The sequence below is a fragment of the Momordica charantia genome (genome assembly GCF_013281855.1).
Source record: "Momordica charantia cultivar OHB3-1 chromosome 3 unlocalized genomic scaffold, Mcharantia_2.0 BLBB01000003.1, whole genome shotgun sequence".
NCBI lineage: Eukaryota > Viridiplantae > Streptophyta > Magnoliopsida > Cucurbitales > Cucurbitaceae > Momordica > Momordica charantia.
In genome coordinates, this window is record NW_028275161.1 from 14,165,788 (window position 1) to 14,185,376 (window position 19,589).

The 19,589-nt window shown below is 38.5% G+C and overlaps 1 protein-coding gene across 1 annotated transcript; it reads left to right on the forward strand.

Moving 5' to 3' along the window:
- Positions 1–10,017: 10,017 nt before the first annotated feature.
- On the forward strand, positions 10,018–13,486 carry LOC111020489 (psbP domain-containing protein 6, chloroplastic). Its single transcript, XM_022297171.2, has 3 exons — positions 10,018–10,414; positions 11,798–12,114; positions 13,197–13,486. Exons 1-3 carry the CDS (start codon positions 10,111–10,113, stop codon positions 13,365–13,367), a joined length of 792 nt encoding a protein of 263 aa, XP_022152863.1. The 5' UTR covers positions 10,018–10,110; the 3' UTR covers positions 13,368–13,486.
- Positions 13,487–19,589: the final 6,103 nt, after the last annotated feature.

A 19,589-nucleotide genomic window follows, 5' to 3' on the forward strand; every position in this document is an offset into this window, starting at 1 on the left:
ATCCCTTCTTTGATGTGCCTGTTAGGTTTGGGAACCTAGGTATGAGGTCGTTGCGTTTACCTCTTTAAATTTTTCCATTCTTCCCTTTTCATGTCTAACTTGAATCTTTTTTGTCTTGTGCAGTGTCGATCAAACCAATCCCTGAGCTTACACAAGCCTCTTTCGACACCCTCAAATTTTACAAAGATCACTTCCTTAGAGGTCGAAAGATCGGAACTTTGGTGACCGATAAGCTGCTTCTGGAATCTGGGTTGTTAGACTACAACCCCTTAGTGCGCCCGGTTGAAGCTTCAAGGCCAAATTCCGAGCACGGTAAGCCGTGCTCGATCTCGACTTCAATCTCAATTTTTTAAGTTTTCATTTCTAACTTTCCGTTTTATTCGTATTGCAGCCATGGTGTGTGGATTCACGAGCAGCGTGAAACGTAAGTCTAAGGGTCGTGCTCACGCCCTTAAGACAGTTCAAAGCTCTGATCCAGTGACTCCCGCTGTGGACCAACCTGCAGCTCAGGACCAGGCTGGGCCATCAACTGAAGTTCCAACTCCGGTGATCGACTTGGATTCTACTGGGGAGCGCTCCAGGGAGAAGCGCTCGAGGAGCGAGTCTGAAGCGTTGGACGTGTCACCTCTCCGCGAAGTGAGAGAGGGTTCTCCTTTGAAGAGAAGGAAGAAAAAGAAGAAAGCCACCTCCTTCTTGGAGGTTGGACCTCGTGGCCCCCTGCCCTCAAGCCACGCCGACCTGATAGATGACTCGACAGCTCGGATGGGGGGGACATCCGACGTGAAGATGCGGTTTAGAACGGAACCGTCAAGCTCCGGGGTGAAAGACCAGGTGTCACGCGTCTCGGCTGCCTGCTTGGATCGCTGTCTCAGAAGAGCATCCAAGTTTGTAAGCGATCTTGGGTCCGTACTGCAACGGACAATCGATCATACTGTCGAGGTAAAATATACTTCTGAACTTTGTTTTTAATTTCTTAACTTGCGATTTAGTCTAACATATGTTTGCCTTCTGCGCTCTACAGGCGTTCACTGCCTCCATCCATTAAGCGATCATGATCAAAGCCGAGCTGGATGGAAGGGAGGCCTTGGCAGCGAAAGAGAGGGAGAATTCTTCTACTGCCTTGGAGGCTGTCACTACGCTCAAGGGCGAGCTGCTGAAGGCTCGGAGCGAGGTGAACATACTGAGGGCCGAGGTTGAAGCCAAGGCCGAGCTGCTGAAGAGGGAGGATGAGAGGCATAAGGCCCACCTCCGAGCTGCCCACGCCATCACCAAAGGGCTGGAGAAGGAAAAGTTCCAACTCCTTAAGGAGAAGGACGACATGCTCCAGGCCCTTGAAGGGAAGGACGCTGCAATTGGGCGTCTCAATGCTGAACTGAAGGCGGAGAATGAGCGCCTCGCCAACGGAGCACTCCTTGAAGCGGCCTTCAGGCAACACCCAGATTTTGATGGGTTTGCCAAAGACTTCAGCGATGCAGGCTTCAAATTTCTGATGAAGGGCATCACTGCTGACATGCCGCACCTCCAGGTCGACCTCGGCGATCTGAAGAAGAGGTACGCGGAGAAATGGGCTTCTGGGCCTAACAGCACTCCAGGTCCTGCATCCCTGGTGGACAAGTATGTCAGAGATCTAGACTCTGACTACTCCGACCTGGATGAAGACGAGGCCCCAAGTCAGGAGCCTACTGAGGTCGGCACTACCCAGAAGGGAGCTCCTTCTCAGCAGAACGGATCACAGGAGGTCAACCTTCTAAGCTCTCAAGGCGAGCTGTCCTCCCACCTCGGAAGTAGCTGAGGCTCTCTTTTCTTATTTCTTTTGTAAGTTTTTTGGGCAGAGCTGCAAGGTATATAAGCATTGGCTCTGTCCTTTTAATCAATGAAATCGTCTTTCTCCACTTCTGTTATTTTACTGCTTTTTCCTTAATCTTTTTAAACTTGCTTTTGTAAGCTGGAACTGATCTATGTATAATTTCCATGTCGCACCTCTTAACTCGTAAGTTTGAAGGATTGAGCGTGAGATACTTTTTCACATCGCACCCTTAAGGTTTGAATCTGAGTTTCTTTAATTGGTCCTTAATATTTCTCTTCGAACTCAGAAGTCCAGAAGATAATACTAAGCAACAATTTGAACTTCCTACATCGCACCTTTAACTTGAACGTTTAAAGGGTTGAATTTTTAGTCCATAATTAGTATTCACATCGCACCTCGAACCCGTAGGTTTAGAGGACCGAATTTCCCTTCAACATCGCACCTTTAACTTGAACGTTTAAAGGGTTGAATTTTTGGTTCGTAATTGATTTTGACATCGCACCTCGAACCCGTGGGTTCTGAGGATCGAATTTGATTAATTTTTGCCCTTACCTTGCCGATTTTAAGTCTTATGGGAGTCCGTGGCCCCATTTAATTTCTAATCGAACTCGGAGTTATGAAATTAAATCACTCCATTTATTAAAAGTTCCGCCCCTTGAAAATTTTTACAAGCCCCTTTTAGGACTATTTTGACATTTCAGGGGTAATAGCGCTTCAAGTGCTTCGCGTTCCATGGATACACAAACACTCTTCCTTCCAGGTCAGCTAGCATATAAGTTCCAGGTCGGACTATGCCTTTGACCTCGAACGGTCCCTCCCAACTTGGGTCAAGGGTGCCCACATGACTCTGGACTCTCTTTAAGACCAAATGTCCAACTTGAAAGCTTCGAGGTCAAACTCGGGCATTGTAATGTCTGGCCATTCTGTTCTGATACTCTGCTAGGCGCAGCTGAGCCATTTCCCTCTTTTCTTCCAATAAGTCCAGGTTAAGGAGTAGCTCTTCTTCGTTCTTCGCTGGCTCGTATTGCTCTACCCTGTCTGTTGGTATGCCGATCTCGACTGGTACAACAGCTTCGGAGCCAAAGGCTAGCGAGAACGGAGTTTCACCGGTTGACTCTCTCGGGGTGGTTCAATATGACCATAATACTTCAGGCAGCTCCTCGGCCCATCTTCCCTTTCTGGAATCCAGTCTTATCTTGAGGCCTCGTTTTATGATTTTGTTTATCGCCTCAACCTGCCCATTTGACTTTGGATGCGCAGGGGACGAGCTGAGGTGGCTTATGCCCAACTTTCTGCAAAAGTCCTTGAACTTTGCATTGTCGAATTGCTTTCCGTTGTCTGTCACAATGGCGTTCGGTATGCCGAAACGGCATACGATGCTTGACCATATAAAAGATGTGATCCTGGACTCCGTGATGTGGGATAACGCCTCGACCTCGGCCCACTTGGTGAAGTAGTCTACAGTGACAACAGCGAACTTGGTTTGCCCTTTGCCCAGGGGAAAAGGACCTATGATATCTACCCTACTGCGAGAATGGCCATGGGGCCGAGATGGGGGTATGCAGTTCGGGAGGTTGATGGATAATGTTTGCAAAGCACTGGCAGTTGTCGCAGGTTTTCACAAATTGACTTGCATCCTGTTCGACAGTGGGCCAATAGTACCCTTGTCGAACCACTTTGGCCGACAACAACCTAGCGCTTGACTGGTTTCCACACACTTCTTCATGGATTTCTCTAAGAATGTAAAGACCTTCTTCGGGAGTCACACATTTAAGCAGAGGCAGGGAGAAGCCACGTCGGTACAACGTTCCTTCTCAGAGTGTGAACCGAGCTGCTCTCCGTGCCATCTTCTTTTGCTCCTTCGGTTCTTGCGTTGGATTTCCTTTGATGAACTCCACGATTGGGTCCATCCAAGAGGGTGATGGAGTGTCAACCTCCATCACATCTGGCTCCAAGATTGAAGGGTTGTCCAAGATCTCGATCGGGACCGATCTAGCCAGGTCGGTCTCATATGCTGATGCCAATTTGGCTAAGGCATCCGCATTGGAGTTTTCAGATCTTGGAACTTGACTCACCTCGTAAGTCCCGAACTGGGCGAGGTGCGATCTGACCTTGCTTAGATATTTTTCCATTCGGGGGTCCTTCGTTTGGTACTCCTCCTTAATCTGATTTACAATTAGTTGGGAGTCACTAAAGACCTTAATGTGGTTGGCTCCCAGTCCTTTGGCAACGCACGGGCCTGCCAGGAGTGCTTCGTACTCGGCCTCATTATTTGAAGTCCGAAAGTTGAATCGCAGAGCGAACTCAAATCGCTCACCACCTGGTGTGAGCAAGAGAATTCCTGCCCCGCATCCCCTCTCATTGGAAGATCCATCAACGTAGATCATCCACGAGAGGTCGGACTCGGTCGACTAGGTCGGTGGGGTAAGCTCCGCGATGAAGTCCGTCACAGCTTGCCCTTTTAACGCGGTTCTTGGCCCGAACTGGATGTCGTACTTGCTCAATTCCAATGCCCACTTCATCAGACGCCTTGATGTTTTAGGCTTACTGAAGATATTCTTCAGGGGCAAGTTTGTAAGTACTATGACAGTGTGTGCTTGGAAGTACGGCCTAAGTCTTCGGGCCGAGGTGACTAAAGTGAGGGCCAACTTCTCCATTTGGGGATATCTGGTCTCGGCCTCAGTCATGGCCTTACTGGTGTAATAAACGGGACTTTGGCGCGCACCCTCCTGCTTGATCAGGGCCGAGCTGACGGCGCTATCAGATACTGCCAGGTACAAGTGGAGCTTCTCTCCTGGCAATAGTTTTGCGAGTAGAGGTGCTGAGCAGAGATAGTTTTTCAACTGCTCTAGTGCTTGCTCACACTCTACCGTCCATTCGAATGGTCCCTTCTTCCTAAGAACCTTGAAGAAAGGAAGGCACTTGTCCGTTGATCTTGACACGAATCTATTCAAGGCTGCAATCCTACCATTAAGGCACTGGAGCTGCTTTAGAGTCCTGGGTGCCTCCATCTCGAGCACGGCCTTTATCTTCTCTGGGTTAGCTTCGATCCCACGGTTGTTCACCATAAAACCAAGGAATTTTCCCGAAGAGACTCCAAAGGCACACTTGGTCGGATTGAGCTTCATTTGGTATTTGTGCAGTACTCCAAAGGCTTCGGTCAGATCGGAAAGATGCGACTTTGACTGCTTGCTCTTGACAAGCATGTCGTCCACATACACTTCCATATTCCGACCGATATACTTGGCGAACATTTTGTTCACCATCCTTTGGTAGGTCGCACCCGCATTCTTTAGGCCAAAAGACATCACTTTGTAACAGTACAGACCTTGGTCTGTTATGAACGCGGTATGATCTTGGTCTGGTAAGTGCATTTTAATTTGATTGTATCCAGAGTAGGCGTCCATGAAAATGAGTAGCTCGTGCCCGGCCGTTGCATCCACGAGCTGGTCGATCCTCGGAAGGGGGAAGCAATCTTTTGGGCATGCTTTATTTAAATTCGTGAAGTCCACGCACAATCTCCACTTCCCGTTGGACTTTTGAACTAATACAACGTTAGAGAGCCACTCAGGATACAAAATTTCTCGTATATATTCAGCTTTTAAAAGTTTGTTTACTTCTTCAACAATTACATCACTCCTCTCCTTATTTACAGGTCTTCTTTTTTGCTTTACAGGTCGGAATGATGGGTCTATGTTGAGACGATGCACCATAACCTTTGGGTCGATGCCAGACATGTCCTCGTGAGACCATGAAAAGACGTTCGAGTTGGACCTGAGGAAGTTGATCAGTTCTTCCCTGTCAGTGGCCCCCAGCTTGGTTCCTATGCTTATTTGTTTTTCAGGGCTAAGCAAGGGAACGAGCTCGAGCTCCTCTGTTGGTGGGGAGAACTGCCTTTTGCTTACCCTCGGAAGGTCGTCTTGACTAGTTTGCTCTTCCAGGGCACATACTGACGACCCTTTGAGCGCGGATGCGTAACGCTCCCTTGAAGTCTTTTGCTCACCTCGGACCGTGCTGACTCCATTAGGGGTTGAATACTTCATGACTTGATGCAGTGTGGAAGGGACGGTCCGGAATGAGTGGATGATAGGTCTCCCAAAGATGGCGTTGTAAGCCGACCTGCCATCGATCACTACAAACTCAGCCATCTGCGTTACTTGGGTAGCATCTTGTCCGATCGTGACCGGCAGGTCAATACACCCTTCTGGGGAGACCGATTCTCCAGAGAATCCAACCAACGGTGTTGAACTTTTTTTCAGCCGTTACCTGGTCCACCCCAATGCTAGATATGTTGGGAGGGACAAGATATTGGCAATGCTCGTTTTTCCTTCCCCGCGAGTATAGCATGATGAGCCCAAGTTACAGCAACTCCGGATGAAAGGAGAATATGGGTATTAAGAAAAGGGATTTCCCGAGGATCTAAAACCCCAATCCCTTTTGGGGGCCAAATACCTCTGATCTCTACCGTAGGTGCCAAAGAAGAATGAAACAAGCAAAAAGCCAAGTTTGCTTATGATTGTTGCATGTGATTTAAGAGATATAAATTGTTAAGTTTGCTTGGGGACAAGCAAAGAGCCAAGTTTGGCGGTGTGATTTCCCTTGTTCATAAGGGTAAAAAGAAGCTAAATGTGTGCTGTTTTCTAATGTTTTAAACTCGGAAACCGTATTTTAAGCTTATTATAGTATCCAAAACCTTTCATTTTAAGTTATCTTAGGTTATACATGCACATAGGACGTTTTTACATTATTTAGAGTTGATTTCTAACGAAAATTACACTTTTGTGCAGAAAAATTTCGAGCTAGGCGCATGACGCCTTCCCCAATCCCGAGATTGCCCTTAATGTAAAACGCACGTTTTGGTGTGATTTGAAGCCTTCAAAAGCTCTACCACGTGTCTTACATACATTAAAGGTTGCCAATTCAACAACTACCTAACCAAAAGGTGTTTGAAATGGATGACTCTCCACAAAGCTCTCAACCTCCTAACCACCTTGAAGTCCCTATAAATTCAACATTTCATTCTCTTCATTCATCATCCCAGAGTGATCATTTCAGCTTTAGACATTTACTTCTCAGCTTGTTTTTGTTTTCCTTTTAAGTTTTTGAGTTGTTACTGTTTTAACCTTACTTATTTCAAGTTTTCCCTTTATTTTCCAACTTATTATTCTTCAATTGTAAATTTTAGTCTTGTTTAATTAAAATTCCAGCAAGTTCTTTGTTACTCTTATCTCTCTCATTCTCATTACGAAGTTGTAATCACACAACCTTGTGGAATTGACTGAGTATTGCTCCCCAATCTTGAAAGAGAACGGGTTAGGGTCATTCGGGTTACAACTTCATAATTTCCAGCTTGTTTTAATTTTACTCATCCTTTGATTATGTCGTCTACTTCCATGAACATTAAATTTTGTTTTTCCTTTATCATCATGAGCTAAATTTATTTTTCCCAAGCCCAGTTATGGATAGTTAGTTAAAGTTTTTTTTTTTTAAATCCAACGAGGCAAAAGGCATTTTTCTCCTATTTTATCACTTAAAGTTGTTTCCATAAGTTGGAACTTGATTTGGCCAACTAATGTCTTAACCAAACATCAATACTGAAAGGGTTGATACGTTTTCACAACTTTACTGATTTAACTTTAGAGAGGAATACTTTAGACATAAAGATTTCGCTCGGGTAGCCTAGACATAGGACCTCGACCTAAGGTTACGGTTGGTTCTTACTAAATTAAGTTCTTTTTTCTAATAGACATATTAGGAATGGACTTAAACCTTCAAAATCACTTAGACATAAGAAGATGGCGAAGTAAACCCGAATAAAATTTATGAGAGCCGCCGGCACCTAGTTGAAAAAAGTTTGTGTATTGTTAGCTAATTTGAAGTAACTGGGCTGGGTTTATTGCATTGAGTTTTTAAATATCAAAACCAACATTGTCCTTATTATTTGTCATCCCAAATCCAATTACAAAGTCTCCGATCATTAACATTTCCTATAAAAAGACTTCATTTGTCCCTGAGGATCGATACTCGGAATACTCGTTCCGTTTTTACTACTTGTGACGGGTGTACACTTGCGCTCTCATTTATTTTGAATTAAAAAAAAAACCCAAACAACTTTATGGGCTCAAACAAGCACCTCATGCTTGGTTTGAGAAATTCTCCACAGTTGTTACTTCACTCGGTTTTATCTATAGTCATCATGATTCCGACAAGTGTAGGTCGTATTTTGTTGTCATTGTATGTTGATGACATGGTCATTACTGGTGATAATTATGATGGAATAGAATCTTTAAAGTCTGATCTCTCTCGTTGTTTTGCTATGAAAGACTTAGGCATGCTATGCTACTTTCTTGGTATTGAGGTCGATTATTCTCCAAAAGGTTATCTCTTATCTCAGTCAAAGTATATAGCTGATTTGTTTGATCATACGCATCTCACTGACAACAGGACTGTTGATACTTCTTTAGAGCCCAATGCCTGATATTCTTCGTCGGATCGTGTTCCTTTGTTAGATTCCAGTTTGTATCGTACTATTGTTGGTAGTTTGGTCTATCTAACTGTGACTCGTCCAGACATTGCACACGATGTTCATGTAGTTAGTCAGTTTGTCACTACTCCTACTACAGTTCATTGGTCTACTGTTCTTCGTATTCTCAGGTATCTTCGAGGCACTCAGTTTCAGAGCCTCTTGTTTTCCTCCATGTCATCTTTAGAGTTGCACGTTTACTCTGATGTTGATTGGGTTGGTGATCCTACTGATCGCAAGTCAACCATTGGATTTTGTATTTTCCTTGGTGATTCACTTATTTCATGGAAGAGTAAGAAACAATATGTTATTTACCGATCTTCTACAGATGAGTATCGTGTCATAGCCTCGACTACTTGTGAAATTGTTTTGTTACGTTGGCTACTTGCATATATGAGCGTTTATCTTTGTCATCCTACTCTCTTACATTGTGACAACCATAGTGCCATTCAAATTGCGCGCAATTCATTTGTCATAAGCGAACCAAGCATATTAAGATTGATTGTCATGTATGTCACTCACCATCATCTCCAACATGGCTCTATTACATTGTCTTTTGTTATTTATTTGACAAACTCTCAATGCCTATCGCTGTAGCATCGTGAGTTTGCGGGGAAATGTTAGCATTAATATTTTTGTTATTATTATTATTTGTCTTTGAGGTAGATTAATATTTTCTTATTTAGGCTTAACGACTTATATAAGCATCATCCTGTATTCGAATACTATTCAATTGTTAATAAATCAAACCCTAATTTTATCTCCTTATGTTTTCAGTAAACAAAAGGAAATCAATCATCTTCCCCAATATTCACTCTTGAAACTCGCTATAAAATTGTTCCATTCAATTTTAACTAAACGTTTCTGCTTTCAGTTTTACCAGAAATGGCGGCGGAAATATTTTATTCCTCCTCTTTGACGGGTGGAATTATGCAATTTCAACTAAGATTGCATAAATCCAAGACTTTCTTGATTTTCTTCCAACGATGCGGCGTGATGGCTTCTTCGCCGATCTAAAACTTGCGAAAATTAATCCTAAAGATTTCACTATTAATACGACAAAACCATTATCATAAAAGCCCTCTCCACAGAATGACAAACGAAAAAAAAGAAGATAACTTTGGTTAATTTTATGGTAGGGTTCGATCTAGCATTTTCTAAATCTCATACTAGGATTTCATCATAAATCCCGTGATAAAAAGACAAGATTCGTGATAATTTCGATTTTCTTTAACAGTGACTTTTGCCCTAAATCTGGAAGAAGGGGAAGTTTGAGATGTTTTTAGAAAAATAGATCTCGAGATTACGAGCTTGGATTTTCAAATTTGAGATTTTTTTTTATATAAATTAAGAGTTAGAAAATTTGAGGATATTTTTGTACTACTAGTATTTTAGACGTGCAAATAGTTCATTTTTTCTATTTAAGAAAACACGTTATTTTATAATATTATTGGGGTAAAACTCGAACAAGACGCGTGGCCGCTTCCCAACGGATTCGGGACCAAGTACGGTCACTTCCCACAAGGTAGTATCGCCAAGTAGGACACAGGTCCACCCATTAAAAATTTAATCTAAATATATTATTTAAAAATTAAAATATAATTTACTATAAAATTCGATGATAATTGATTTTCGGTCAGAAAATGATTTTACATAAAAGCCCTGACATTATAATATTATATTTCACGCGATAAGCCGGATAAGGAGCGGGGGGACGTGGACGGACGATACCATCATCTGTGTCAGTTTTCTGCCCATTCTTCAAAATTCCTCTCTGAATATGGCATCAGCCTCTGCATTTACATTCCCTCCATCATTTCCGAGCTCCACCTGTCGGAAACCTAAGAGGAAAGCCATTTCTCCGGCGATCTTCTGTCGAAGGTCTTCCCAATTCGGCCTCCGGCGGGAAATTTTGAAAGGGTTGTCGCTGTTTCCTCTTTCGCTCCCTCTTTTCGAATCGATAATTCCACTTCCTTCTGAATCGAAGGAGGTCGAAGTTGGCTCCTATCTCCCGCCCTCACAGTCAGACCCTTCTTTTGTGTTCTTCAAAGCTTCCCCATCCGACACCCCGGCTCTTCGTGCAGGTATTATGACTTATTTCTGTATTGTTCTTCCAATAATCGAATTGGGAATGGGGGCAATGCGTGTTTTTCAGAACTCAGTTTTAGTTTGTGGAGCTAAGTGTTCAACTATTTTGAGAAGGCGCAAACCGAAATTGCGCAAGGGGATTCTTTAAGTTTCTTGGCCGGAAATAATTTTATAATGTTCCGTTTCGCTCATGATTGATTCTTCGGCTTGCCTTCGAGGTTCAAACTCGAATTGTGAACCGATCGAGAGAATCCAAGACTTTTTGGTTGATTGTAGTGGTTAATTGCTCATCTGAACTTAGTTGGAAAGCTGTCTGTGAGATTTGGTTGTTGATCAGTTTAGCATCCATAACTTTGAGGTGGTTTATGTTTATGGCATAGCTAACAGTAGTTACTCCTTGAATTAGTTAGTTCATTTGAGAACTGGTGTTTTAGTTTGCATTAGTTGAGTTAGCAAGGGTGTGAGAAAGTTCTTTAAAAATTGAAGCGGAGTGAACTTTAATCTTGGGGGTGTGTTCTTGAGTCTTATAGCGAGTTCTCTGGTTGGATGTAGGGATGGCTGAGGAAGAAATAATGGGGCAACTGCCCCTTCTTAGTTCACCTTAGATTAAGAAAATAAAAGAAAAATGTTGAGATTTTAAAGTTCTCTCTAGTTTCACATGCACTAAAATTTATAGAATTGGTAGATTATAGGTAAAAAAAGGTTAAAATGTAAAATGTTGCCACTTCCCGAGAAAATTTATGGTTTACCCCTGGTTAGATGTAAAAATAAAATGTTGTCCAAGACTTGAAAAGTTCTCTCCAAATGATATGACATCTCTATTGTTTAACGAACTTAGGATGGTACATGAAGATATCTTTTTGGTAGATTGTTTATTGTCCCAGTAGAAGTGTAGAACTGTATAGATAGAGGCTCTCAAGGGCTAAAAAAAGAACCAAACACCATTAGTTTCCATGAGTTTAAAAATTTCCTGAGGATTCTGAAGATCAGACTGGCTGTGAACTCATTATGTCGATTACGTATTGTTATGCCACCTGAGATCTATGCAAGGTTAAATGAATTCATTTCAACCATATCTATCCTAAGAAGTAGAAACAATAGATCCTTCCCACTGAGACAAATGCAAATAGGTTTTAGATAATGGTGAGAGGTTACCACTAGTTTTTCTGTTAGTTTCAGTTGTGAGAGATTGCATCCAATTATATACTTTTGTTACCTTGATGTATTACTATGCATTTTGCATCTGAAATTAAGAAAGCACTTGCTATATAGGATAGATGCACGAAGCATATTATTGGTTATATTTTTCTTTATTGTCACCATCTTCTAAGTTGTTAAATGTTACATGCTAATGATACTTGAGATTTAGTTCTTCGCAGGAAATGTGCAACCATACCAATTCATTCTGCCCCCAACTTGGAAACAAACTCGTGTAGCAAATATTTTATCTGGTAATTACTGTCAACCGAAGTGTGCAGAGCCATGGGTAGAGGTAAAATTTGAAGATGACAAACAAGGGAAAATCCAGGTAGTGGCTTCCCCTTTGATTCGTCTTACTAATAAGCCTAATGCTACAATTGAAGACATAGGTAGCCCTGAGAAGGTGATCGCTTCGCTTGGCCCTTTCGTTACTGGAAATTCATACGACCCAGAAGAGCTCCTTGAAGCATCAGTTGAGAAACTCGGTGATCAGACGGTATGATCCTCTCGTGACTCGTAGATTCTAATTTTTTGTTTTATAAATAATCCTTCTTTGAGTACAATAAAGCTGTAGATATAACTTGGAGATGTGAGATTTGCGTACTCCCACTCTAGTATAGCATAGGTTAAGTAATACTTTTAATTCCTATACTTTAACCTAAGATTTATTTTACTCCTTGTGCTTTTAAAAGCTTTGTTATCATCCCTGCTTACCTGATGTCCCTACCATTAGCAAGACATAACAAAAACCCAATGTGAGTAGTTATTTGTAGTTGTGCTCTAAAACGAGTCATAGAAAACAAATATATGTTAGTTATGTTATTGCACTCCAAAACGAGATTAGCCAGCCCTTTCAACTTTTTAATCAAAATAATGTTTATGTTAGAGAATATGACCCGATCTCTATTACTCCTCTCAAGGACATCTAGCAAGCTTTAATCAAAATACAAGAATGATAAGAAAACTTTTAAAACCATATCAACCAAAGTTGAAACTTAAATTAAAGCTAAGAACTAAATTATTTTAACCAATAGTATATAGCGGATTCTGTCGGGAAAAAAAAAGTATATATGTAGCGGATTCTTTTGGTTTAGATTTATGTGCCTAGTTCCTTCATAAGTACATCCCCAATTTAGATCAACTTCATTTGAACTCTTGCTGAACTATCTATCTAGCTAGGACTCCACTTCTTCCATAGCAGCTTTGAAGCTTGCATGTGGCTGCCATCATTCTAACTTCTAACATTTCTCAGTTTCTCTTAGTGAAACTGAAGATAGTTAAGGCATTGTTGGTCATTTGATAACGGTTTCATTTGTAGTTTTTTTTGTTTTGAAAAATTTGTGCTTGTTTTCTCACCATTTCTTTAGTATGCTTTTTCTCCTTTATTAAAAATTACGTTTGAATTCTGAGTTAAAATTCAGAAGCAAGTAGGTAATAAGACTTGCAAAACCACATAGGAACTATAAATATAGTTATCAAATAGGTCTAAGTTACTTTTAGGTGCATTGTGTTACATATCAGTTTCAGAAGTTTGATGGTAAAAACTTATTAGAGCGTTGTTTTACGACGTTTATGCAGTACTACAAATACACACTTGAGACTCCCTATGCTCTGACGGGGACACACAATCTAGCTAAGGCAACGGCAAAAGGAAGCACAGTTGTCTTGTTTGTGGCTAGTGCAAATGATAAACAATGGCCGGCATCTGAGAAAATTCTGAGAACCATGCTCGATTCTTTCCAGCTGTAATTTCTCAACACAAATTGCAATTGAGATTATATTTGATAGTATATGTTCTGGAGAAAATTCTTCGCTTCACAGATACTGAAGAATGAATATATATTGAGTTTAGCATTCCTGTTGCGGAATATCATTCTTTGACATTCTTAGTAAAACAAAAAATCTAGAAGATCTCATTTATTATTATTATTATTTTTTTAAATAATGGGAGCAGAGCTTTCCTCTCATATACTTAAGAAGGGAGTCCGTGTCTGTCCGGATTGAGAGGCATCAAGAATTTTTGGTATTAAGCTCATCGGGAGGTTTGAAGACTTCTAAGTTAGACACATTAATAGTTTTTAAAGATCATTTTAATAGTATAGATCTAATACTTATTATAAATGTATCATACACTTGTTAATTATAATAAATATACTTTTTTTTAATATCCATGAGTGTTCTATGGGTGCATCTCTCTCACGGGTTAACTGTTTGACCCTAATTTATTCTTAGGTAGGTAGTTATCGTGAGATTTGAATCCCTTTCCTCTAAATCCTTATGATTTAACTCGACCCTTTTGAACCAATGAGTCATTGGTAAAACATAATAAATAGACATAATAATAATATATGTAGTCATAATAATAAAATATGAGGACAAAATGCAGCACACACATTTTTTTAAGCATCAAGATTTTTAAACTTATTAACTTAACATTACCTTCAAGTTAAAAATGCTATATACTTAAAAAAAAATTGTATATTTCAATAAACGCGTCTTTGGCGTATCCGTGTTTTTTATAAAATGGCATGTCATTGTGTTTGTGTTGTGTCATATTTGTATCTTGTTTTCGTAGCTTATGAGACTAATTGAAAGCTGAATTGATTAAGGACTTGATCAATAAAAATCAACCTACAAAAATGAACACTTGACAATTTTTATAAATTAAGGACAGGAATTGAGAAAACCAATACATTAAATGTAAAATTGATATTTTGTATAAATTAAGGATACAATTGAAATTTTGTTAACAGATTAGAGATTAATTTATATATAAAGCCATTGTTATATAACTACAACACTTGTGATGCCATTTTTACCTATGTTTGCTAAAATCTAAGACTTCATTTGAAAGCGATTTTAAGTTTTATTTTAACGGTCATGATTCAAATCTTAACCAACTTGAAAAACAAAATCTTGGTTTTTTAAAATTAATTTGTTTTAATTTTAAATATTTGTTCAGGATTAAATTTTTTTTTAATTTAATTTCCTTTGAGTAGGAGATTGGAACTCACAGCCTCCTAGATATTCGACCGGCCGTCCGCCCGTATTCTGTACTTGTTGCTGTGTGCTGTCATCCATAGTCGTCCGCGCTACTGTCTTCCACCGTCTGTCGTTGCTCTGTTGTCTTCTACAGTGCATCGCCTTCTGTATTCCGTCTTCGCTGGCTGGCTTGCCGTAGAGAGGTAGCTCTTAGGAACTAATTTCTGAAAAATTATTTGCACGATTTTGAATGTGGAGGCCTTAGTACCCTTTTGTGTTTTTGCATCAAACTTCTTGTTGTTTGGGTTTTATTCATGTGCGTAGCATTAGATTTTCAAAATTCCTGTATTTGTGCTGCAGGTTTTTTGTTATGATTTTGCAAAAGGGTTAGATTTTTGATTTATTTAGGAAACTAACTCTATTTATTGTGGCATGGTATTCATTGGTCAGAATTGAATGTTCACAAAGTGATTTTATCTGTCTTTTTGGTTTTGTTAAATTTGTGTATTGTTTAGTTTTGTTTTTGCTTTGGGTTGGATTAGCCATTTAATTCGGCCGGTTCCCACATATGGCCAACTCGTCCCAAAAACTCTCCTGACCCAACTTATCCCAACTCAATCCGTAAGCACTATAATTATCATACAAATAGATGAAAATTCAAACTTATAATATTTGTGGCTTAACCATTAACCTAGGCTAAACTGTACCATTACTCAGACTTTTAATATAGTGAAAATGACCCCATGTCATTGAACTTAAAATAAATATAAATAAAGATAAAATTTTATATAAATAATTTAATATTAATTATATAAATGAATGTAACTTTTTATATATATTTTTTTTGATATCCGTAACTGTTCGTACACCTATCTCGAGACAACTAGGTGACCCTACTACATTTGGTTGTCAAGGAACTGGAAAACACATACACACATTTTTAGGCGAAGTATCTGTGTTGGACACACCGGATATGCCTGGACACGTGTCAAAATGCGTGTCTGCTTTTTATTAATTTTGGCACTCACTTTAAAAAATAGTCATTAGTTTTAAATTTTGCACAAATGGCAAAACGGCATTTTAGTAGTTTTACAAAATATTGTGATTTTCCTATCCTTTTCCATGATTTTTTTGGGTTTTTCTTATATTCAACCACCTAACAACCTTGTTTTAAATTCAAATTATTTTTCCTACATTAAAGGATTTATAATTACTTATTTTAATTATGTTGTTTTGAATTTCAGTTAATTTAAATGATTTGTCATTGTTCTACCGTCTCATGCCATTGTTCTACTGTATCTTCTAAGCCTCCTCTTCTCTCTTTGCAACAATAGATTGTTTGGATTTATTTGGCTGCATATCATTATCAAATTAAGTTTCTGAATGTTCTTTCGACGTTGATTTATTTCTCTTATCTTCATATGTAGACTCATCATTCATCTTTTCATTCTCATCAAATTTTCTGTTATCCTTCGAAACATTTGATGAATTATTTAAAAACGAATGTCAATAAATGTATATACCAATTGAATAAGAAAGACAATACATGTATATATCATTATGCAACTCAATTATAAAAATTAGAAGATTGATAAATATATATACCAATAGAAGAATTATTAAATTTGGAAATACATGTATATATCACTATGCAACTTAATGACTAAAATTATAAGGTCAATACATATAAGTACCAATTTGAGAATTATCAAAACTAGGATGTCAATACATGTATATATCATAATTCAACTCAATTATCAAAATTAGAATGCAACTCAATTATCAAAATTAAGAGTTCGTTATATTTATATATCAAAATTAGGATGTCAATACATGTATATATCACAATGTAAACTCATTATCAAAATTAAGACTTCAATACATGTATATATATTAATTGAAGAAATATCAAAACTAGGAGATCAATACTAATTAAATAAATATTAAAATTAGAAGCTCACCAATAACATGATATATATATATATATAAAGCAGTTGGAGTTATGTAGATACACTTCTCAAATTTAATTTTAAATGACAAATTCATGTGGTCGGTCCCACGTCTATTTTATTTTAAAATTCTTCCTAAATTATAGGAAGTAAAAAAAAACAAGAGATAATATCTCGGGCGAGGACTATTTTTAATTCTTAATTTCATAAATATCTTTATCTTTAGTTTTCTAAACTTACACTTTTAGATTTTTTTCATGTAGGATTTTATTCTAATACCGTTTCTACCATTGCTTTTTATTTTATTATAATTTTAAAATTTAAAAGAATTGAAACCTTAATTTGTTATTATATTCATTTAATTATTGTGGGCCCCGTTCAATTATTCAACCTAAATTCCACAAATCTCTTTTTCAAAAAAGATTTTATTCTCTCACCAATTAAGAACTTCCAAATTTGTGAAATCATTTTTTGAATTAATCAAATCGTTTGCTACGTCTGCTTCCTTCTCCAACCTTGATTTTTTTTTCCCCGGCGTCTTCCTTTTTTTCGTGCATACCTTCATCAACGTCGACAGCATTGAAGTGCATACCGTCTGTGTACTTCTTCAGAGCTTCCATCAACGAGCGATTTTTTCCTTGGTCAAACGCAATATTGAACGCAATCTTCTCTCTTTCATTTTCCAAGAATGAAAAAGAAGCTTCTATCAATATCGTCTCGCCCCCCTCTTGATAGTGAAAGAGGGGCCCTAATGGAAGATGGGCTTTTTTTTTTCTGGTATGCCGCTCCGCGAGCAAGGAGCGAGAGAACATAAATCGAACCTAATATCATGAATATCCTTCGCCCGTTATCTCCTCATCTTCCTATTTATAAGCCACAGCTCACTTCGACGTTTCCAATTTCCCATAGAATCTCCGGGGCTTTCCTAGCCACTCTCGTTTTGTTTTTTTATCTTCTTTGTCTGAAAATGGGTTTGATTTGCTTCACCTATTCTTTCCGTCGAGATCTTCTTCTTTCCGTCGCCGAATAGACTTTCCCTCTACCTCGTTCCACGTTTTCGACGCGTCAACGAGGTATTTATTCCTTCAATTTCTGTCGCCGAATAAACTTTCCGTCGACGTCTTTGAATGTTTCCGATGTCGTTCAGCGCGTTCCTCGTCTTCTGTCCCCTTCTGTTTTTACCATTGATACTTATTAGTCTTCCGTTAAGATTGGTATATATGGGGATATATTTTATGTATGTGTACAGAAAATGGAAGTTCTAAACGTCTCACAGTCTTAGTATTCCTGATTATATTCGTATATATTATATATGTGAGTATATCTTATATGTGTATACATATATCTTATAGTTCTATAGAAAGGGTCCTCCATACCCTTTGTAATTATTAGTCTTCCGTTAAGATTGGTATATATGAAGATATATTTTGTTTATGTGTATAGAAAATTGAAGTTCTAAATGTCTCATATTCTTAGTATTCCTGATTATATTCGTATATATAGGTATATATTGTATATGTGTATATATGTTATAGTTATATATAAGATATAAACACATATATCCTATAGTAATGTAGAAAGGGTCCTCCAAAATTGAAGTTTTAAACGTCTCATGGATGAAGCGAAAAAAAGTTATTGATTTCGAATTTGGGAGATTTTTGGACGGGATTTGGAGATATTTTGGGAGGTTATGATTTCAATTTTGGGGAATTTAGAGTTTTGTTTTTAATGTTTTGGTATTTTAATTTGTTTTGGAAAGTATCATTAACCTAAAATTATGGGATCTAAATTATAACCTTCCAAACAAAACCCTAAATTATGGAATTTAGGGTTTTGTTTTTAATGTTTTGGTGTTTTTATTTGTTTTGGAAAGTATCATTAACCTATTATGAGATCTAAATTATAACCTTCAAATTAATCAATTTTGTATATTAAAATGAATTTAAAATTAATTTGTAAATACAAGAGGTTATTTAAGTAATTTATATGATGGGTACCCTCTTAAATAAGGTTGATACATAACAAATGTGTAAATTCTATACATTTCATCCTTTTATGTAATTAGGTTCTTTAAATAGCCCATCAATGTACTAATCCCAAAAAACAAGTTTTATTTTTAAATTCTCCCCAAATTATGGGAAGACAAATAACAAGCTTTTAAACATTTCCTTTATTCGTTTTACATCGTTCAAAGTCCCAAAATCAAAACAAAATACTAAGCTGTTGAAGAGGCAACTAGACGATAGTCGATTGTCTAGGGTAGATCTCAACAGTGACGGCCTGCGGAATGTTGGGCAGCGACGCGCATACCAGAATTGGGCGAAGCCAAATTGCTGAACGAAACTGGGAGAAACCAACCAGAATGGGATGAAACTTATTAGTATCGGACGAAGGCAACTGATCGGTTAATGATTGATCGATGACCTGATAGGGATGATGGAGAACTATATGTGAAGATGAAAGTTGGAGGAGAGATGGAGATGTGGGGCAAAAAGGAGGGGTTGCTACTATACAAACCCTAAATCCAACTTCTTGAACACAAGGTTAAGATCCTAAGTTTTCATAAATTTCCCTAACAATATTCATATTTACCCTTCTTATTTATGAATTATAGATTTTGTCGCAACGTCATCGCGACGCGGAGCGGCCGACGTCATCTCCTGAAGGGTCTCTTTCGAGATAAGGGTTTAGAGTCGCCACCAATCATCTATGAGGTGTGATTGGTAACCGGCAAGATCTGCAAAAACAGATTGTTGGTTCGGGAGTCGACTGAGCGTAGGGAATGTGTTAGCACCCTACGACACCCGTTTGAAAACGGTACCACATTTTGTCAAAAATTATCCTATTATTTTATTTTGTAAAAAAAAAAAGAAATATTTTTATTTTATTTTAAATGTCACATATTATATTAATTCACATTTTGTAATAGGATATGAATTAATAGGTATAAGTGGCACAAGGCCATTAGAAAAATTTTGACACCTCGAGAATATTTGAAGGGTCTAATTCTCGTCATTGGAGTTTTTGAAATAATTATTTA

What these genes read in the sequence shown, in the direction of transcription:
- LOC111020489 (XM_022297171.2), top strand. Translation starts at nt 10,111, where the DNA reads ATGGCATCAGCCTCTGCATTTACATTCCCTCCATCATTTCCGAGCTCC. An exon ending in CACCCCGGCTCTTCGTGCAG is followed by an intron (nt 10,415 to 11,797) that starts GTATTATGACTT and finishes AGTTCTTCGCAG; the next exon opens with GAAATGTGCAACCATACCAA. An exon ending in AGAAACTCGGTGATCAGACG is followed by an intron (nt 12,115 to 13,196) that starts GTATGATCCTCT and finishes ACGTTTATGCAG; the next exon opens with TACTACAAATACACACTTGA.